The sequence below is a fragment of the Phodopus roborovskii genome, unplaced genomic scaffold, assembly GCF_943737965.1.
Source record: "Phodopus roborovskii unplaced genomic scaffold, PHOROB, whole genome shotgun sequence".
Lineage (NCBI taxonomy): Eukaryota > Metazoa > Chordata > Mammalia > Rodentia > Cricetidae > Phodopus > Phodopus roborovskii.
In genome coordinates this window covers 10260554-10283932 of record NW_026125506.1, presented here as the reverse complement: position 1 = coordinate 10283932, position 23379 = coordinate 10260554, and the positions used below count along the sequence as shown (strand labels likewise).

The following is a 23379-nucleotide window of genomic DNA, read 5'->3' as shown; positions in this document are numbered from 1 at the left end:
ACTGAGTCAGCATGGGGCACATGGCGAGTTTCAAGCTGCCTCAAAAAGGAGGAGGAAATAAAACAGTCAAACTTGTCCAAGAATTGTATTATCAGCAGCAGCAGCAGCAGCAACATTATAAAAATAGCCAGGAAGATGACTTGGCATTCGATCCTAAATGGATAAAGCGGATAATCAAGTCCCCTGAGCAGTTCTCTGAACTGCTCATGCTTGTCATGGACATAAGAAATGTTTTTGGTTTTGGGGTGTTTTTTTTTGTTTGTTTGTTTGTTTGTTTGTTTGCTTGTTTTCCAGACAGTGTTTCTCTATTTTGCTTTGGCTGGCCTCTAATTCAGAGATCCACCTGCCTCTGCCTCCCCGGGTGCTGCTATTTAAAGGCCTGCACCACCAATGCCCAGCTCCATAATAATGTATGTTTTAAACTTAAGCTTGTTCAAACACTTACTGAAGCTATTGGCGCCATACTTATCTTTTGTTCTCTATCATTTTATTGTTTTGTATTTTAACATTTATTCATGTAATGTGTGTGAAAGCAAAATGCATATGTGGCAGTCAGAGAACAAACTGTAGATTCTCTCCTCTCACCGCATGGTCCCTGCTTGGTGGCAGGTACCTTTATCCCCTGAGCCATCGTCTTGCAGGACCTATAGAATTTTTTGAAAGCTGGGCATTGGTGGCACAGGCTTTTAATCCCAGTTCCATGTCAACCTGGCTTACAGAGCAAGTTCCAGGACAGGCTCCAAAGCAATATAGAGAAACTCTGTCTGGGGGGGGGGGGGGGGGACACTTTTTTTTTTTTTTTTTTTTTGCAAGCACAGCCAGAATAGCAGCCAAGTGAGAAGTAAAATGTTAGTAAACAAAAATTTTAATTTACAGAAAACACAAAATGGGGTAGGATGCAGTTAAATGGCAAAATGCTGGCTGGTATAAAGAGGCCTTCATATGTAGCTCCGGTTGTTCTACAACTCATGTGTGGACCTGTCTCTGGCTCCCACGAAAGAGGACTTAAAGGTGTGCCCACCACGCCTGGCCTTCATGTGTCATTTTGTAAGGAACAAACTCTTATCACTGCCTTCAAAGAAGCTTGTTTTTAAATTCATCAAGTGTTTCATAAATTTTTTTTTTTTTTGCTTTTAAACTACAAAGAAACACAATGAGAATCTGACACCTGAGTCCAACAACGACAAATCCTTCTGGCTGTAAGAAAGGAAATCTGCTGGGCGTTGGTGATGCACTCGGGAGGCAGAGGCAGGAGGATCTCTGTGAGTTCGAGGCCAGCCTGGTTTACAGAGTGAGTGCCGGACAGGGTCCAAAGCAATACAGAAAAACCCTGCCTCAAAAAAAAAAACAAAAGAAAAGGGAGGGGGAGGGGCAGAGGGGGAGGAGAAAGGAATTCTATAAAGTACATTTACACAAACAGCAGCTGTGGTTTTCAGTGGGAAAGCATTAAAGGAGCAATGGGGTGCCAGAGCACTCTACCCCTACCTGAGGGCTTCTGCGGTCAGTGTGTATGCTTTTTAAGAGCTGAAAGGAACACATGCATCAGTGGCAAATGAAGACAGCAAAACAAGAGTGTGACAATCTAAAACTAAAGGACAAGACTCAACTATTCCAGTAGAAAGCAATTTGCGTTTAACAGAACTTAAAGAGACACAGGCACACATGTGGTCTCAGCACTTAAGGAAAGGCTATGTAGCAAGAACAGTGAACTTGTATAGGACTAAGCAATACAGCAAGACCATCTCCAAACACAAAAAGGGAAAAAGTGTCGTAAGTGTAAAAACAATTACTCTAAAGGATGCAAATGTGTCTTTAAAACAAACAAAAGAAAACCACAGAAGATGACCTAAGTAAATAAAAAAAAGTAACCTCATGTTTTGGTTATTTGAACTACAGGCTCAATGTGATCTCTATTTAAAAAACAAAAACAAAAAACACTGTGATTGTGCAAAAAGTAACAAGCTAACACTAAAACTCACTGGGAAACACAAGTAAATCAGAACAGTTAAAACAATTCTAAAGGTTGGGTGTGGTGTGGTACATGCCTTTAAACCCATTACCCTGGAGGCAGAAGCCATGTGTGGTGGTGAGATTTATGAGCTCTCTAGGACAGTCAAAGCTAAACAGTGAGATCCTGCCTCAAACACATATGCTTATCTGCTGTAGAGTTCAAGGATGCCACTTGCTTTCAGTGACTGTGACACATGAGTGCTGGAGCCTGCCTTCCACTTAGCTTACTATATCACCCAACAGGAGAGGCATTCTCCACTCCCTTAAATTGTGGATCATGGAGGCAGGTCACTATTCTGTGTGTACAACACCTATCCTATTTCCTAGTTTCTAACATTAAGTCATTAGCTTTGAATAAAACAAAACTTATTTTTCTTTTTGTTTTTGGTGGTCAGTCTTATTCTAATTTGCTTTTCTGTTGCTGCGATAAACACCATGACTAAAAACAAGTTTGTAGGGAAAAGGTCCTATTGCTACATGTTATAGTCCATCAAAGAAAGATGAGCTTGACACAGATACCTTAGGGGAATGCTGCTTGCTGGTTTACTCCCAGACTCATAGTTAGCTACTCTTACATAGCCCAGGCTACATGCCCAGAGGTTTGAGTCTCTACCAATCAACAATCAAAAAATACCCCATAGCCCCTAGGTGAGGTGGTGCACCCCTTTAATCCCAGCACTTAGGAGGCAGAGGCTGGTGGATCTCTTGAACTGGCCAGGTTGGTCTACACAGAGTGAGTTTCAGGACAGTCAAGGCTACAGAGAAACCCTCTCAAAACTAATACCCCACAGACATTTGCAAAGGTCAATCTGATTGAAGAAATTCTTTACTAAGGGTTCCTCTTCCCGAGTATGCCAATTACTAACCAAGATTAGCCAGCACATGCCTATAAAGGTTCTTCTCTCTCAAAATTATAAAATGCCAGGTATGCTGTATCCTGTGTCTGAACCTCACTATTGTCTTAACACTGTACTGTGCTGAAATAATGGGGAATATGAAGCTCATCTCTAGCTAATGTCTCTTAAGTGTTATCTAGTACGCTGGCCAATGACATTCTTGTCTAGATGTGAAGCCTTACCTTTACTGTGCACACAGACTGAGCACAAATTGAGTGTTTGGGGTGCTCTAATTCTCTGCCACCACAAACATTGAACTCTATACACTTTCATGTCTGGGAAGGCAATTCCTCCCTATTGCTTTCAAGGAAACATTTTCATCTTCTCTTTGTTAATACATGGAAGTGCAGAACCTTTAACATCACATTAGTACCTATAAAAAATGAAGCACTTATATCATAAGATCACTGAGAACTGACCAAACTACAGTATTAAATACTTCCATTCAAACAGAACCATATTTTCAATCTATCCAAATCTACTCTAATAATGTTTTCATTTATTTAGTATTACTGTTGTTTTTGCAATATTGGACACTGAACCCAGACAGCACAAGGGTAGCAGGTGTAGTTCAGCTGGCAGAGTCTTGCCTATTATACAGGCACACCTGGGCTGGACTCCCTGCACTGAATAAGACTGTTGTAGTAGACGGACCCTGCAATCTCAGTGCATGGGAAGTACAGTTAGGATCAGAAGTCAACATCAACCTTGGCTATACAGCAAGTACCCTGGGATATAGGAGACCTGTGACTTGGGGGACCAGACACAGGAGCACTCACAGCAGTGAGATTGCTCAGTGGTTAAAGGCATCTGCCACCACACCTGACAAAGAGCCCCACCAGGGTACTCACATAACAGGAAAGAACTAATTCCCACAAGCGTAACCTCTGCCCTCCACATAGATGCCATGCCATGTGTGTCCACATACATAAAATACACACACAAACAAAACCAATCAGGCCACCTTACTTTTATTAGTACTAAATACTAGACCTTTATGGGGAGGGGGTGGTGTTAAGGTTCAAGACAGGGTTTCTCTGTGTAATAGCTCTAACTGTCCTAGAACTCACTCTATAGACCAGACTGCCCTCTATAGACACAGAGATCCACCTGCCTCTGCCTCCCCAGTGCTGGGATTAAAGGTGTGTGATACTACCTCCTAGCCTAAATAGTAGTCTCAATCCTGCCTTAGCCCAGTGCAAAGATTACAGGGGAGCATTATCTAGCAAAACTCTCTACTGTTGTATAACATGTTTTACAATTGCAACATTCCCTCCAGAAGGAAAGGGATTCAAACAGGCCAACAAAGCGTCACTGTAGTGGTATGAATAGGTTATCAGGGAGTAGCAATACTTGAGAGCCCAGCAAGACTGCTCAGAGGCTATAGGTACTGCCTTAGCCTTTGATTGCATTGTATTACCTTAGGGCTGAGGGGACCACACTGCTGTACCTGCCAGAAGGCCTGGAGAGGGTGTCCGGTATCCTCTGTCACTCTCAGCTCTTCTCATTTAAAGCACAGTTCCTTCCTGAATCTGGGACTTGGCATTTTCAACTAGACTGGAAGCCCAGCAAGCTCCAGCAATCTTCCTGCCTCCACTCTACTCAGTGCTGAGTTTGCTCATGTGAAATGGACCACACCCAGTGTGTTACACCGCTGTTGGGATTCAAACAGAGGTATCTATGGTTGTGCAGCATGTTCTGTAAGTCACTGAGTCATCTCTCCAGGCCTGGTTTTCCAGTCTTCATATAAAATTTTGGTTCTTTAAAAATATTTTAGAAATGCCCTTCCCTGATAATGAGATAATGAGATGACTAACTTATATCCCATCATAGAGCCTTCATCTAGTAGATGATAGAAACAGAAGCAGACACCCACAGCTAAACACTGAGTCGAACTCCTGGAATCCAGTTGCAGAGAGGGAGGGAGTGACAAGAAAAGGGGTCAAGACCAGGCTACAGAAACCCACAGAGACAGCTGACCTGAACAAGGGGGAGCTCATCGACCTCCAGACTGATAGCTGGGAAACCAGCATTGAACCAACTCAGACCCCCTGAACGTGGGTCCCAGTTAGAAGGCCTGGGCAGTCTAAGGGACCTCTGACAGTGGAACCAGGATGGATCCCTGGTACAGGAAAGGACTTTGGGAGCACATGCACCATGGAGCGATACTCCCTTAGCCTAGAGGTAGGAGGGAGGGCCTAGTTCCTACTCCAAATGACTTGACAGATTTTGATGATCCTTCCTGGAAGTCATCACCCTCCCTGTGGAGTGGGTGGGGGGAATGGGATGGGAGGGAGGGGGGAATGGGAGGAAGGGATAAAGAGAGAACTGAGATCGATATGTAAAATAAGAATAATAAATATTAAGTATAAACACACACACACACGTTGTAACTTAAAAAGAACACAGTGGTAATAAAAAAAATTTTTTTTAGAAGCCAGGTGGTGGTGGCACACATCTTTAGTACCAGTGCTTGGAAGGCAGAGGCAGGTGGATCTCTGTGAATTCTAGGCTGCCTGGCCTTACAGAGTTAGTTTTAGGGCAGCCAGGACTACACAAAGAAACTGTCTTAAAAAAAAAAAAAACCAATGATAATAATTTAAGATACTAAATGCCATGCATTCAAAGATGCCCATGCTATGTGCCAAGACAATGTGGTAGTGTCTTGAGAATTTTTAAAAGATAAAAACCCAACCTACCAAAGAAATAGACATAGTGGCTCATGTCTATAATCCTATCACTGAGAGAAAGTTCAGGAAAGAGAATTACCACCTTTATAGCAAGTTCAAGGCTAGCCTGAGCTACAGAGTGATATCATATCTACAAGAAATTAAAAAAAAAAAAAAAAAGGAAGACAGTACTCAAACTTAAGGCTGTGAGAATACACAATGGGGAAAATGTCCCCATATACAAACTGGTCTAAAATTAGTGGTGCAGGTGCTCAGGAGAGACTTACGCGTGGTATGAGGCTGGGGACTGCATGAAAGCAAAGCGGGCACAGCACGTGAGAGGACAGTGTAAAGGAGGAGAAATAAGCCAGAAAGCAGGTACAGACGCAGTGAACCTAACAGCATCAAATGCAGCATCAGAGTCTGCAAGAGCCCAAAAGGGTCTGGACTCTATGCATGAGGAGGGGGGAAGGAATTCTTCTCAGGGAAAAGAGACTTGAATAATTTATACATAGAAGTGAAGCAGTCAGTAGCATGGAGAGTGTGGAGTATAGAAACAAGTAGTATAAAAGACCAAGATGGGTCAGGTAGTGGTGGCGCATGCCTTTTTAATCCCAGCACTCGGGAGGAAGAGACAAGTGGATCTCTGTGAGTTCAAGGCCAGCCTGGCCTACACAGAGTACCAGGTCTGGCTCCACAGCTACTGAGAAACCCTGTCTTGAAAAACAAAAGAACAAAATGGCATTCAAGAGAAGGTCCAGCACTTAAGAACACTGGCTGCTCTTCCAAAGGACCGGAGTTCAATTCCCAGCGCCCACATGGCAGCCTTCCACTGTCTGTAACTCTAGTTACAGGGGATCTGATGCCAATGCACATAAAATAAAGTTTAAAAAAAAAAGTCAAGATGGCCATCCATGCCTAAATAAGGTGAGCTCAACGCCCAAAGCACACAGTGAAGAAGAACTCCACACAGTCACACATAAGGAAGGATATCACACACACTTACAATTAATTAGATAGAACCAAAGGAAAGATCAGGGAGTGGGAATGCTGTGGAGGAAACAAGTGGAGGGGAGAAGTGGGCTTAGTCAGTTGTTCCTTCCACAAAGCCAGAGAAAAGAGAATCAAATTTGTAGGAGTGGTGAGTGATAGTTGTAGTTACTCCAAAGATCATTCTCAATAAGCCACTTGCTCATTACTTCTTACTAAATGTAGCAGCTGATTAGCACAAGATTTCTGTCTGCTTCTAATGGGAATGGTCGGTAATCAGAAACTAAATGAGACACATTAATACTAGTGCAAGCAACAGTGCTAAGCATGAGATTAGACATAAAGCATTACTGCACCAAAACAGAATGGAGCTCTCTTAAAACATCAGCACCAAACCATTACAATGCAGAGGAGAAAATGATTTATTTAGGCTAAGGGTCAAGGTTAGCTTTCCTGTCAAAGGTCAGATGAGGGATATGTGCAAGGCCGACTGTCTGCTAAGACTAACCTCTAGTTCTACAAGACAGCAGCTGCAACCAACTCATGAATGAAGGAACACAGTACTGTTACAATCAAACTTTGTATATTACTGTATCCATCTGCTGACCCACAAGGCTATACAAAGACACAAAGCAGTTAAAGCAGCAACATGAGAAACAAGCAAAAAACCGATCCAACATCTACCTACCTATCTCCCCCCCCTCTCTCAGGTGTGCGTGCGCACACACACACACACACACACACACACACACACACACACACACACACACACACACCACCACCACCCCCCCCAGGGCCAGGAAGATGACTCAGTGAGTCATGTGCACCAGGTCTGAATTTGAATCCCAAGAACCCACCTTTTTTCAGCTTCTACAGACCCCAAGCTCCCTCTAAGGGGACATTCCAGTAAAGACAAGAATCCCTTGAGTTTACACTTGTAGCTAGTGTACACAGCACACCCACACTCATACACATCATACATACACACAGAAAAAGAAAGCATTACTAACTTGTTTGCAGTGTAATTCAATTTAGAAAACAGTTGGGCAGTGGTGGTGCATAACTTAAATCCCAGCACTTGGGAGGCAGAGGCAATTGCATCTCTGTTAGTTCGAGGTCAGTCTGGTCTACAAAATGAGTTCCAGGATGGCCAAAACTGGTACACAGAAAAACCCTTTCTCCAAAAAACAACAACAACCAACCTTGAGTATGTAGGCATATTTTGCATGTATTGTTGCATAAATTGCATGCATATTTTGTCTGTGAACAGAAGAAGGCATCAGATCTCTAGAAGTGAGGTTAAAGGCTGTTGTGAGTCCTCATATGAAGTGCTCTTAACCACTGAGGTACTGTTCCAACCTCTTCTGGTTGTTCTGTTTGGTTTTTAGATTTTTGTTTTGTTTTTCAGGTCAGGGTTTCTCTGTGTGGCCTTGGATGTCCAGGAGTTTCGCTCTATAGACCAGGCTGGCCTCAAACTCAGATCTGCCTGCCATACCTGGCTTTCCACTATAGTCTTAAAATATTTGAAATTATTTCAATACTCAATGTTTTCATAAGAAAAATTAAATCATTAATACTAAGTAAAAAGGCAGCCTTCCCCTCATGCATACACTCGTTTGAAAGCTGTTGCTGTCATCTGTATTTTCTTGGCAACCTAGAGAACCTCAACTACCTGAGAAATGAAGATATAATATAGTAATAAAGTAAAACTAATTGCAAAAACTATCTCAGAAGTAATATTTACTTATTTCCATCTATATTTGGGAAATGCCAATTCACTATTTAAACTTTAAACAGCAATAGCATGTTTCAGGCTGCAAACTCATAATCTCAGACCTGCAAAACAAAACAAAGCAAACAACCAGGAAATGATCACACCTGTGATGGTTTGAATAGGAACGGCCCCCAGACACTCATGTATTTGAATGCCTGGCCCATAGGGAGTGGCACTATTAAGAAGTGTGATCTTGCTGGAGGAAGTTTGTCACTGGGTTTTCAAGATGTAGAAGAACTCCCAGCTTCTTCTTCAGCAACATTTCTGTCTGCATGCCCCCATCCATGTACTGTCATGACCATAAAATAATAAACCTCTGAAACTGTAAGCCACCACAATTAAATGTTTTCTGTTATAAGAGTTTCCATGGTCATGGTTTTCTTCACAGCAATAGAAACTCTAACTAAGAAACTACATGATTGTAAAAGGTTGAGATAAAAGGATCAAGCCTGGGATACAACATAGTTACTTAAAAGCCAAGTTCCTATCTCAAAACAAACAGTGGCAGAGTTGTGGTAATGCATACCAGAAAGGCAGAGGTTGGCAGATCTCTGTGACTTCTAGGCTATCCTGGTCAGAGCTAGATCCGGAGATAGCAAGGGCTGTTACACAGAGAAAACCTATCTTGAAAAACCAAAAAACAAAGCATAGATATAGATAGATATATTGCATAGGTAGGTAGGTAGGTAAGAACCACCAAGTTAGGATGTAGCTCAGCTGGTAGAAGCTCACCTAGTATGCATGAACTGGGATTTAATACCTAACACCTCATAAAAACTGGGATGTTGGAAGACACCTGCAATCCCAGTACTGGGGAATAGATGCATGAAGCTTTATCACTGGAGGACAGTCCTGATGACAAGAGACCCTGTCTTAAAAATTAAACAAATGTTGGGCACAGATAGTGACACACAACTTAAATCCCAGCACTACAGGGGCAGAGGAAGGTAAATCTCTGGAATCGAGGTCAGTCTGCTCTACAGAGTGAATTCCAGGACAGCCAATACTACACAGAGAGACCCTGGAGGGGTAGGAGTGGGTGTGGTTGGTGGGGCTGGTTGGGTATAGCAATGGTAACATGCTTGATCCACAGCACTCCCCAAATAAGCACATCGCAAACACAATAGGACAGCCAATGATTGCTATTTGTTACAGCCAACACAAAGAGTGCTGTGTGTACACTCAGCCCATTTGGTTTTCCCCTTTGCCTTCTGACCAATGTCAGTTTTAAAATTTAGAAACATGAACTCTTTCAGAAGTATAAATATAAATTATTTGGTATTCCAAAGTATAAGTAAAATTGACTCTAAGAAATCATTTCTCTCCTTCATGGGTGACTGAAGGTTCTTTGAAGATTACAAATGGAAGCCCCTATGTCTGTTGGCCTCTGCAACAGGAAAGATGATGAGTAAGGGAGAACTGTGTTGAGAAAGGCTGTAACTTCCTGTGCCTGCAAGTTTCAGAAACAGCTGTTAGCACAAACTGAATGAAGTATGATATTCAAATTACAGTTAATGACAATCTGCCATTCAAGAATTTTTGAACTGCAAAGGACCTTTTCCAATGCTATTAAGTGCCTATCAAGATGAAGGGCCAGCCAGGTGGTGGTGGCAGTGGCACATGCCTTTAATCCCAGCACTCAGGAGGCGGAGGCAGTGTGTTCGAAGCCAGCCTAGTCTACAGAGTGAGTTCTAGGACAGCCAGGACTGTTAACACAGAGAAACCCTATCTCGGAAAATAGAACCCCCCCCCAAATAAATAAATAAATAAATAAATAAATAAAGTCAGCTATGTTTACCTAGAAAATACAAGTATTTAAAAGAAGAAAATCTCATTACCAGGCCTGAAGGCAAAGGACTACAGCCCTCAGCACCAGGAAAGCAAAAGCAAGAGGATCAAGAGCCACATAGCAAGATCCTGTCTCGAGGAAGGAAAAACCAATTCTGTATAATTGCTGAAGGGAGAGTCTGTTACAACAGGAAGGCTAGGAAACCAACACCTACCTCTTCGTGCGTAACTGGAATCTGTATCTTTAAATTGTACTACAACAAAGTCTGAGCATTTGAACAAAATGCTCTCCATTATTTCTTCACGTTTTGGCCCCGAACTGGATTCTGTACTTTTCTCATGCGCAGCATCAAGTACCAAATCACACTAAAATAAAAAAATCATTAAAAAAAAAAAAAAAAGCATTAAAACCATTAAATAATATTTACAGGGATATTTAGCTCATCAAAGCAAAAGTAAACATCTTGAGAAACCTGACAAACATGTCCTGTTTAGAAATGTAATCTGTCACACACCCTAATTCCAGAAATCCTCAGAACTAAAAGCTATTCTTGTGCATCTGAAGTACACTGGTGATAACAGAGGGAAGTAACTCAGCACACCTCTTCTAGCTGGCAATGCTGAAAATGATTGCATATCATCAACATACACAGTATTTTCAGTTATCCAAACCAGTCATTAAATAGTAAGAACTGTTACTAGAGAAAAAAAAAATTCTTCAAGTAGTTCTAAAAAGTGGATAGTTGTGGAGTGAGCAGGAAAACAGCATCTCAAGAGCTCAGATGCCAAATCCACAGTCAGCTCAGACTGATGACACTCTCAGGAAGTGACATAATCATAAAAAGGTGACCAAATAGTAAAAATTACCTTAGGGCTGTATGTTTTAAAAACTCCTTCATATACACCTCCATTTTTCACTTGTACTTCACATTTTGATCCCTAGAAGACACAATTATTTTAAATAAATGGTATGCTACCTCACCATCAGAGATAAGTATTTCATTTCACTTTATATAACACCTCATTCAGTATTGGATATTGACTAGCAACACATTAACATCACACCGAATTCCCTACGTAGTACAAGACTGGCAGCTCTGAAGTTGAGTATGAACTGAATACCAAAGCTATACATTTCTGTCCACACTACCATCAGGTAACAAAATATTACACAAAACAATTATCAATAAACATTATCATGCATACAGCAGGGTTAACAAGAATATTTTTCTGTGAGTTATAATCAACTAAATGTTCTAATATATTTTAAAAGTCATCTTCATTAAGTATGATCTAATAATAATAGGTTTAGAATTGTTCTCTACATTTTAACTCCATGAAATATTCCACACCAAAGAACTTTATCCCCAAAAATCAGGTGACTTACAACAACTGATGTAAGTATATGAACCATCCTCACATTTGCATAGATTCCATCAAAAGAAATCTGCAAAGTTTGAAAAAAAGAACATGATTACTAGCTGGTATTTGTACTTGTCTGTACAGTAAAGCTAACACTTCTCTAGCTGTAAAATGTTTGGATTATAATGCACAAAGGAATTGTTGGTTACTATCATATTGTTTACTTAGAGAATAGAAAGCTGGAGTTAAATATAACAATGAAATCAAACACAATTCCAACTAATAATTAGTATAATATAAAACAAACTTATACTTCCACATATGAGAAAACAAAAGCCTCTGAAGAAGACAAACCAGTATTTGTAGTAGGGGACAGATTTTGCACAGCTGTCAGGTATGGAAATACCATGCTGTCATGGAGTGCAGTGGCGGCTGCAGATTATACACACCTTTAAGAGGCAGAGAGGCAAGAGGCAGTTGTGGATCTTTGTGAATTCCAGGCTATCCTAGTGTATACAGTGAGTTTCCAGGATAGTCAGGCTACATATTAAGACTTTTAGTCTTGAAAATACACACACAAGGAGAACTGAAGAGATGTCTCAGAGGTTAAGAGCACTGACTGCTCTTCCTCAGGTCCTGAGTTCAATTCCTAGCAACCATATGGTGACAAAATCATCTGCAATGAGAACTGGTGCCTCTTCTGGCCTGCAGATACGCAGACAGAGCACTGTATACATAATTTATAAGTCTTAAAAGCACACACAAATAATTAAAAAATATAAAAGATCTCAGACAGGGACTGGTGAGATGGCTTCGTGGCTAAAGATGCAATGAGCCCAACATCCTGAGGTCAACCTCCACAAAGTCACTCTCTGACTACCACACCTGCATCAAGGTTCACCCACTATCCCCACACTAAAAGAAACATACACCACAACACAGTCAACCATCAGCTAGACTAGGGCTTAGCTAGAAGGAAGAGTGCTTGCCTAGCACATTAAAGAGTCTGCGCTCCAATTCCAGAACCTAGGTAGTGAGGAAAGACCATGCAATCTATCTCAATAAAGTGCGAATGCTGAGCAGGCACACCTGGTACCACCAGCTTCTCTCAGCATTACTTGAATCAAAGCAAGGGTGTGTCCACTGTGTCCACTGCACTCTCAAGAAGATGCCTGACCAAGAAAGACCATATTTCAAAACTCAGTGGTGCTGGATATGGTGGCACATTTCTTTAATCCCAGAACTTGGGAGGCAGAGGCAGGCAGGTAGATCTCTGAGTTCCAGGTCAGCCTAGTCTACAGAGTGAGTTCCAGGACTATTACACAGAAAAATATTATTGGGGGGGGGGGGGAGTGATGATAAAAGGAAACAAACAAAATCCCTCAGTAGGAGGCTAACCTGATCTACATAAGTTCCAGACCAGCCAAGGCTACACAGTAGATCCTGTCTCAAAAATCACCAATGATTGGGAATTTCTCATATGGAACTTTATGCTCTTTGTGTTCACTTTAACTTCACTGAAAAAAGTTGGAAAATGTTTCCCAAGTGATAAAAAAAAAAAAAAAAAAGAAAGGAGTTTAAATAGACAGCACACTAATTCAAACAAAAAGCCAAAGAACTTTACAAACTCTGGTTTTAGAACATCAAAATACTTAATTTGGAATCGGTATTACACACGACACAAATACTATTAACAGAAAACCCATACATTTCATAGAGTCCTTATTGAAAAGCAACATATAATGATTCATCTATATATTGTCTGTAGCACAATTCAAAAGATTTTATTCTTAGCTTTACCATTGGGGCTATGGTTAGAAATCACACTTTATATATTTTTACACATTAACATGAAAGTTACTCACCGTTGGCTGAGGCAGTCCTTTGCTACTATTCCGACCTCTGAAAAGAATAAACATTGTTTTTAATTAAATTCAAAAGACTGCTTATGATTAAATCTTCTAATTCTACTCAAATACAAGCCAAGCTGTATGTTGAAGGGGCCATCTAATCCTGAGTGACAGGAAATCTAAGTGGCTGTATTCTGTGCTACCAGGCCAGGGAGAGATCCCCACAGACAAGAAGACAGACAAGAATGGTGTTTTATCAAAACCAAATGGATGAATTAGGCATCATAGTGCTTGCCTTTAATACCAGCAATAGGCAGAAGCAGGCAGATTCAAGGACAGGGCTGTCTACATAATAAGTTCCAGGGCAACCAGAGCTACTAGGTGAGACTGTCTCTATAAAACCAACCAACCAACCAAAAACAAAATTATGAAAGTAAAGATAGACAAGTGGGGTGTGGTGGCACATGCTTATACCCCACACTTCAGAAACTGAGGCAGTGAGATGCTGTGAGTTTGAGGTCAGTGAAGGCTACAAAATAAAACCTTGTCTCCCTACCCCAAACAAGAAAAGACATTAAACACAAACTAACAGCATTCTTAAAAGCAAGGTATGATGGAGCATACTTGTAATCAACATATTTGACTAATACCCCAATCATCTCTCGTTTTCCCCATTTCTAACAATTAATATGGTCAGGCAGGGGTGCATTACCTTTAATTCCAGCACTTTGGAGACAGAGGCAGGCAGATCTCTGTGTTCAAAGCCAGCCTGGTCTACAGAATGAGTTCCAGGACAGTCAGCTGTTACACAGAGAAACCCTATCTCAAAAAACAAAAAAGTAGGTAATGTGTCTATTAACTATAGAAAAACTATCTTTAAAAAAAAAAATAAGTTAAAACAGGGTTTTTCAGAAGGCTCAGCAGGAAAAAGGCACATGCTACCAAGCCTATGACCTGAATTCTATCCCCAGGACCATATATGACAAGAGAGAGCCAACTCCTGTAAACTGTCCTCCGACCATTACATGTGTGCTGTGACAAACATACACACAGTAAGTAAATGTTTAAACATTAAGAAATTCTAAACACTTCTAGATACATGCCTCTGACAGAACTGTCAATGTGATATATATGGCAGACCTGTGGTCCACAGCTCTAACTCCAGCTGAGGCAGTAAGACCAATAATCAGGAATTATCCAACAAGTACTTTTCTTTGCCAACCCTCTCCCTTGGAAAAGATATGATACAAAAAGTCAGGCCCCAGGTTGGGAATATAGTTCAGTAGTAGAGAATGTTTGCTTAACATGTTTGAGCTCTAAACTCAGATTTCAGCACTGCAGAAACAAGCAAAACCCACAATAAACATAAGACCTGAGTATCAACTTATAATGTGGACCATTTTCAAGTGTACTCTTAGAGATCGATCCAAGACCCCATCAGAACAGAACCAACATTCAAGGATATTCAAATCCCTTATACAGTACTTGCATGACTCACATACCTTGTTTATTATTTAAAATATCCAGTCAAATGTAAATGCCATATATACATGATTGTATTATTTAAAGAATAACAAGGAAAAAATAAAAACAAAACGGGTCATACAGTCAGTGCTGGTACAATCCACCAACCCTTTCCATCCTCAGTCAGTTCAACCTGCAAGTCTGGAAGAGAACCCATATGCAGAGGCTGGCTGTACAGCATAAAGACTCAGTTCTCACAGCAATAAGAATCTCTGTGATTCTTGTGTCTACAGAGCTAGTTCCAGAACTGGCTCCAAAGCAATACATTTGAAACCCTATCTCAAAAAAAAAGAAAGAGGAAGAAAGGAAGGAAGGAAGGAAGGAAGGAAGGAAGGGAGGGAGGGAGGGAGGAAGACTTAATACTTACTATATTTCTGTTCCACACTTTGTGGGACAACACAACTGGAACCCCGCTGTAACGCTGTTGGTGGGTGAGTGCCTGCCTGTATGTCTGTACATCCAGACCATAGGGGCTGGAGGAGGGCAATGGATTTCCCAGAAATGGAGTTACGAAAAATTATAAGCTGCCATGTGTGTGCTGGGAAGCAAATGCAGGTCCTCTGCAAGAGCAGCCAGTGGGCCTTCTGTCCAGCCCCAACAATCCCATTTTAATGCAGCAACCACACACTCCAATTAAGTCGAAATTTGAAATATTCAATAAATAACAAAATGTAGGTGCTGAAAGCCTAGAGCAGTAAGTATTGGCAATTCCTCAGCAGCCACACTAGCACGAAGTCTGCAGCAGGCCTAATCTAACTATTCTCCAACTGTTGTTCCTCACCTTCACTTAATTAGAAAACGTGGCTCAGGCCAGATGACCTCTCATTTCTTTCAAGGGTTTCTATTAACACTCTGATTCACACATGATGAAATATTCTTGACACCTGACAAAATGGCTCTGTGGGTAAAGGCACTGCTACCAAACCTTGACAATCCAAGTTCCATCCCTGGACCACACAGTGGAAGGAGAGAACTACCACAGTCTGTCCTCTGACATTCCAGTCAGGAGCCAATTGAAAAGAAATTCTTAAAGCCTAAAGAACCTCATTAGTAACTTGTCAGAGATCTTATTAGGTAGGAACCAAGGTCAATGTCGAGCACTGGATTCTAATCAACCGCCTATTTTACAGTTGATGGAAATGAACCTTGACCCAAACCACCCACCCCAGTTCACGTGCAGTAAAACCCTGCTGAAACCAAGTGCACCTGATCTAACCCAGGCTTTTGTTTCTGGACTGTGTGTTCCCTTCAAGAAGTCACATCCCAACAATTTCCCGCCACCCTTCTAACTTTACAGTTAGGGCTTAGACTTTTAAGACAGGCTTGGTTAGTAGTGTGTACCCAACCCTGGATTCCATTCCCAATACCACACAAAAATCAGGTACAATGAGACACACTTGCAATCTTAGCCCTCAGGAGGTAGAAGCAGGATCAGGAGTTCAAGGTCTGAACCACAAAGATGACTCAGTTTTTAGGGTCCACTCACTGTCCTTTCAGAAGACCAGCTAGGTTCCCAGCATCTACATACATGAAGTGGTTCACAATTGCCTATAACTGTAGTATCAGGGGATCTAATTCCCTCTTCCGGCCTTCACAAGCACTTCATGCATGCAACACAAAGACACAAACATACACTTTAAGGTAGGTCAAGGCCAATCTCAGCTACTCAAGAGCTAGAGCCCAGCCTAGACTATGGGAACCTGCCTTTAAAGAAGGAGCCATCTCCTCAAGGGTCTAGCCTGGTTAATGGATGGAACCAGAAAAGATCTTACTGAGTAAGGAAAGCCAGACCCATAAAGAAATGTCACATGGCCTCTCTTATCTGAGTTGCCTATTTCCGAATCTTCAGATATGAGTAAGTATCCTAGAGGAACTGCAGAAACCAGGAAGTAAAAAGGGACCGTTGAGGTTAGGTGTGGTGGTGCACACCTTCAATCCCAACACTTAGAAAGCAGAAGTAGGAGGATCTCTGTGAGTTCAAGACCAGCTTGATGAGAATTGCAAGTTTGAGGACAGCCAGAACTACTCAGAGACCCTGCCTTAAAAAACAAAAAGAACCACTACAAACATGTTACATGTAATTCTGGCATAATATACATACACAATTTAAATGAACTCTGCTCATCTGAGCTGACAATGCTTTCTCCAAGAGCCAAAGGCAACCTAACATAAACCCCAATACCCAGACATAAGAAGCCTTCTGAGCTGGGCTATCCAAATGACTCCTAAAATATACAACCTATAACTATTACCCTTGTGACACCCCCAGAGGTGCAAGGTAAGTAATCTTTACTGTTGGAGACACCATGTACTTCAGAAACATGACCCAGATGCCTCTGAGTTCAACCTGAACACCTCCTCCCCGAGGACTAATTTTCATAGTACCAAAAGGCAGCACACAAACTTACAAAAGAGGGAAGCACCCATCAGTCCTACCCAGCTGTGATGCCTACATACATGCCTTGGCAATAACCAAAAAGTCTCTAATCGGACCTACAACCTATTCAGTAAGAAGAAGAAGAAGAAGAAGAAGAAGAAGAAGAAAAAAAAAAAAAAAAAAGGCTGGTGTTGGAAACCTAGCCAATTACTCAATGCTAGTGAAGTTGTGGCTCTTAGAGAACCTACAGTTCTTTACTAAACAGTGTAACCCCTAACAACTCTATGTATTTGTCCTTATACTCACAAGTAAGTGTGTCCTCCCCCGTCATCCAGGAAACTTCTCTTTGCAACAGGCGGAGACCATTACAGAAACCCACAACCAATCAAACTGCAGCATTGTGGACCCCAGTCCCAATAAAGAACATTCCTGTACCTACTGGGAACACAGCTGTCAAGAAGATAAATTGCAAGAGCCACAGGATCAGGGAATTTGCTGTGAGATTGTGTCTCTGAGGAATGCCACAAGTTACACCTGTAGTTTCACCAACTTGACTGCCTAAACATAAGCTAAACAAGATAACACTGACAGACATGCCAAAGTGGATGGGAGACAGCCCACAAGGCCCCAACCTTACACAAAGATCTACAGGCAATTTGGAGAGAACTTGGGAGAAATAGTTTTTCCTGGAAAGTGCATACCAATTGGTTGCCTATACCAAATGGTCAGCCCTGACAGTGTATATAGGAGAAACATATAAACTGACCAGGTTATATTTAGGAATATATTCATAAACAAATATGTACTCAGTAGCAATTAATGAGAAAAACAGAGGTCATGAATTTGAAAAGAGCAAGGAGGAGTATATGGGAAGGTTTAGAGGGAGGGAACAAAAAACAAAAGAAAAATATATTCACTGGGCATGGTGCCTTTAATCCCAGGAAGCAGAAGCAGGAGGATCTTTGTGAGTTCAAGGTAAGGATGGCCTTCATAAGAGAGCCAGCCAGCCAAGAATAATATAGTGAAACCTTGTCTCAAAAACAAAATAGTATGCACGAAGTTCCAGGACAGAAAATGATACACAAAGAAACCCTGTCTTGAAAAACTTTAAAACAAATCCAATTTTACAACTGTCTCTCACTGGTTTCCTCCACCTTTCCAACCATTAACTCAGCTGTAATTTCCATTTACTCATAAAATGTCGCTAAAAATTAAAATAGAAGCCAGGCACAGTAGCACATGACTTTAATCCCAGCACTCAAGCAGAGGCCAGCTTGGTCTAGATTGTGAGTTTCAGGACGTGAGCTACTACATAATGAGAGCTTGTCTTGAAACATCTATGTTTTATATATACAGTGATCTTTTGCTGGCTGCTGAGACACTGCTAAGTGTTCTTGAACACATAAGGCTTCTCCCCCAAAGCAGCATGAGAACTAAAGCTTGACAGTCTCTGACAGAAGAAAGCAGGCACATTATCTTCTTTGTTGGGTATATAGCTACATCTTTGAGTATTACATGGCAACTGTTTGGCAACCTAGTTTACTCATAACAACTCAAGCAGTTCAAAAGGAAAGCAAGCCCTTTCCTCTATGATGTACAGCACAGTGTCAAAACACTGGCACCCACTAGTCATAACTGACCCACACATGGTCAGATATCTGAGGGAAGTTACTGCAGTGCAGCAAAGAAACTCTCTCAAAACCAAAGTTCGTATTCTTTGTTACACACAGCCTTCTACTCACCTACAGCAGAGGATTTCAACCTTCCCAATGCTGCAACCACCAACCATAAAATTATTTTCCTTGCTACTTCACAACTGTAATTTTGCTACTGTTATGTAGCATCTGTTTTCCAATGTTCTTAGCTGACCTAGATTACAGTTTACTTTAGGTTCATGCATCTCAGGCTAGCCCTGAATTCATTATGTGCCAGAAGACAACCCTGGATCCTCCTGCTTCTACCACCCAAGTGCTGGGATTATGGGAAGTATGTAGCACCACACTAGCCTGGGCAGACCTGGGGATCCACCCCAGGTCTTCATACATCTAGACAAGCATCTTCTCTCTTGAGTTGCATTCCCAGCTCTCAATGTCTTCATTAGCGCTTTAGACCAAAGGTTTTGGATTTTGGATCCCCAGTTTCTTTGGCCTTTAGACTAAGAAGGTGTCTTGGGATGGGACCCAAGTTTAATGTTTCTAATGTATCTTGTGCACATAGGCTGAAGGAGTCTGTATGCAGAACCTTAAGTGGCCACACACAGTGACTACACACTGCCGTTGGCACAGGCAGAACTTCCCACCTGTGGCATCAAGCTGGGACTAAGGACATTCAGACTTCGGAACATGTAGAATTTCTCATTTTCCAACCAGGGAGGGTCAACCTGAAACAAACACTGACTCTAAAACACAGTAAAGAAGGACCAGCACAGTGTCACAGGGTAAAGGTACTTGTAGACCTCAGTTCAATCCCCAGAACCTACACAGTAGGGGAAAAACCGACTCCAAGTCATCCTTTGACATTTGTATATATGCCTACCATCCCTGCCACACAGACAGACCACACACACACAAACACACTAAAAATAAATCTTAAAAATAAAATTTAAAACACTAGTAGCATTAATATAAAGAAACCTGAACACAAAATAATACAGCTTCTATACTGCTTGAGAACAACAGGAAGGAGGAAGTGGATGGGGTATGAAGCAAGACCAGCATGACTTACTAAGTGCTGAAGGTGTACAAGGGTCATCATACCAGTCTGCCTACTTTCCTACACTAGCCATTAACACCAAGTGCTACAACAGAAGCTCAGCCCAAGCACCCACATCTACCAGGATAGGGAAAACAAGTACAAAAGAATGTAATTACCACTGGAAGGTTACACTGTCAGTTAAATCCAGAATGTGGTCAATCCAACATGAAAATTTCATTAACATATGGAAGGGGTTGGAGAGACTGCACAAAAATCAAGAGCATTTGTTCCTGCAGAAGACTCAGGTTCAGGGGATCTAACATCATCTTCTAGCCTCCATGAACATGCATACACACAAGAAGAGGTTGGGGCTGGAGAGTTGGCTCAGAGGTTAAGTGCAGTGGCTGCTCTTCCCCAGGGATCCTGAGTTCAATTCCCAGCACCCACATGGTACTTCACAACCATCTATAATGAGATCTGGTGCCCTCTTCTGGCAATGGAGGCATACATGCAGACAGAAGACCAAATACATATTAAACAAATAAATAAGTAGGACAGGGTGGTTATACAATTTAAATCCTAGCACTTGGGAAGCAGAGACAGATAGATCTCTCAGAGTTTAAGGACAGCCTGGTTTACATGGTGAGTCCTAGGCCAGCCAGAGCAACATAGTGAGACCACATCAAAAGAGAAAAAAGAAAATCTAAAATCATGAAATTCCAAGGAAAAGCATCACCATGACCTTGAATTCTTAAATATGAACTCAAAAGCACCTCAACTGGAAAGCTAGCATTGAAGCAGTTATATATGAGATGATCTCAGTTCCTTGGGAGGCTGAGTGAAGAGTAGCTCTTGAGCTCAGGAATTTAGCATAAGCTTTAACAACATGGCACTATGTCTCTTGAAGTCAATACTCAATATTGAGGGTGAGTTGTGTATGAACCCTATAATTCACTAACAAGAATATACCCAACAACCTAGTGTAAAATCAGCAATACACATTTCTCCCAGGAAATTATACAGATAACCAGTAATTAACATAAAGATGTTCAAGGGTCAACTGAGAACATTTGATGTTGTTCCAAAGACCCAAACTCAGATCCCAGAACCCACATTAGATGGCTCACAACTCCAGCCCCAGGAGATCCTCTGGTCTCTGCAAATGCCCATACACCTAACACATAAACAAATCATGAGATTAATCTAAAAACAAAAAGACTTTCAAGCTGCACGTGGTGACATATACCTGTAACCCCAGCATTCACGAGGCAGAGGCAAGAGAATCAGGAATTGAGGTGCATCCCTGCTACACTGTGAGTTTAAGGACAGCCTGGGCTGCATTAGATCCTCCCTCAAACAAAAATAAAATAATCTCAGTATCACTAGTTTTAAGGAAATTACACCTCATGTCCATTATGGTAGCTCAAGGACAGAGTGTTTACCATTCATGAGGCCATTGCTTTTATTTCTAGCAGTCTTCAACAAATACCAGAAATTAAAAAGGAGGCAAAATAGCGGAAAAATTTAAAAGCCTTGTACACCACTACTAGGAAGGGAAGATGGTATGCCACACTTGTTAACATGATGACTCCTTAAATCACTGAGATAGCTCACTGAGTAAAGGCATCCCTGGAATCCATTGGAAAAAAAAAAAGGGGGGGGGGGGAAGAGGAGAAAAATGGCTCCACACCCACACTAATTAAACAGAGATTTGTTAGTCTATTCTTGCCACTGCTCTTGGTTGTCACTAGAACTAGATAGTAAAACTTTTAGTAATGACGACATCACACACTTTGGATGCAGGACAAAGAAATAAGGCTATAACAGAGACAGGAGCTTCTTCCCTGCTGGCTGGTTTTCATAGTGCCTGAAGGTGTTCACAAGATGCCCAGGAAGAAAGTCATCAACCTGAGCATAAGAGTCTTAACCCTGAAGTGAACCCTACCAGCCACAATACCAACCTACAAATCAAGGTGTGACCACTGGTACAATAATGGCATTATTTGGGGGGAATGAATAAGCAAACACTTTCTAACTGGATCTAAGGCCTGTCCCAAGAGAAAATCCATGCCTATCTAATATCATAAAGTCCATGGCTAGGAAAGCTGTAGGCCATAGGGGATACTCTACATTATTTTTCTAAATGGACATGCTGTTGTTACTTTCTAAATATTTTCCTTCATCCCTATAGATTAGAGCTGTTCCCAGACTTGGTCACAGAGTCATACCTAGTCAAAGTGCAGAGAATGAATGAGTGTTGAGTGTTACACCTACAACATGACATCTACATCCATCACCTCCGCTCCAGAGTTCGGAGAATATCAAGCAAGGGGAGGACACCAAGAGTTTAAAAGCCAGAGAATGGATATGACATGCACTCATGAACTTACAGCAGTAGAGATAACCTGCACACGACTGGGTCCCACCCTTCACTGGCAATTAATAGTTGCTAGAGGAGGGGAATTTTCTTTACTGATATAGTGCCCTCACTACAGTAAATAACTCCCAATCCATAGAAGCAGGTAAAAGAATTATGGGAGTAGACAACAACCAAAGGACAATATATACACCGATGAAATTATTTAAAAAAAAAAAAAAACTAAGAGTACTTGGAAAAAATTTAAATAGAATGACCGCAAAATCCAGCAGTTCAATTTCTGGTAATCTATTCAAAAGAACTGACTGAAGCAGTGAGTCAAAAGATAATTACACACCCATGTTTGTTCATAGCAGAGTCCTTCACCACAGCCATTCAAATGCACATCGATGGGTGAGTGAATGGGGAGGTGAAATGTGGCCCAGCCACAGTGTTCCTGTAGTCCTCCAGGGCTGGAGAGATGGCAGTTTCCAGCTCATAACTGCCTGTAACTCCAGCTCCAAGAGACACAGCACCCTCTTCTAGGTCCCAGGGGTCCTGCATTCACATGCACATACCCACACACAGATACATAGGAATTTTAAATCTACATAAAGTTCTACGATGTTACAACACAAATGAATCTTGAATACAGCTAAACTAAATGAGCTAACAGGAAATACAAATATCACACTCCTGCACTCAGATGTTATATTCAAAATCATGAGACAAAATAGAAGTCCCAAATCAAATACAAGGAGAAAAGAAGAACAGCTGCTGGGTATACAAAATTTCCTTTTTCAACATGCAACTTGACCTGAATTTGAACCCCAGTACTGATGAGGAAAGAACCCAATTCCATATGGTCCTCTTACCTTCCCATACATTCCTTGGTTTGTGCCTGCCTTCACTCATAAACACATACATACACAATAATAAGCAGTATGGGGAACAGGTGTTCATGCCTTTAATCCCAGCAGGGGCTAGAAGATCTTTGTGTGTTCTAGCTTAGCCCAATCTACATAGGGGGTTCAGGCCAAGAGATGACTCAGTGGTTAAGAGCACTGGCTGCTCTTCCAAAAGACCTGG

The 23379-nt window shown here is 41.5% G+C and overlaps 1 protein-coding gene across 1 annotated transcript in view; it reads right to left on the bottom strand.

Moving 5' to 3' along the window:
• Window positions 1-23379, bottom strand: part of Atxn2 (ataxin 2) — an 82402-nt gene that overhangs the window by 40133 nt on the left and 18890 nt on the right. The window contains exons 2-5 of the mRNA XM_051176591.1: window positions 13355-13391; window positions 11515-11574; window positions 10995-11066; window positions 10343-10493 (exon numbers count right to left, since the gene is read on the bottom strand). Of these exons, the coding sequence (XP_051032548.1) occupies window positions 10343-10493; window positions 10995-11066; window positions 11515-11574; window positions 13355-13391 (320 nt within the window). The remainder of the gene's footprint in view (window positions 1-10342; window positions 10494-10994; window positions 11067-11514; window positions 11575-13354; window positions 13392-23379) is intronic.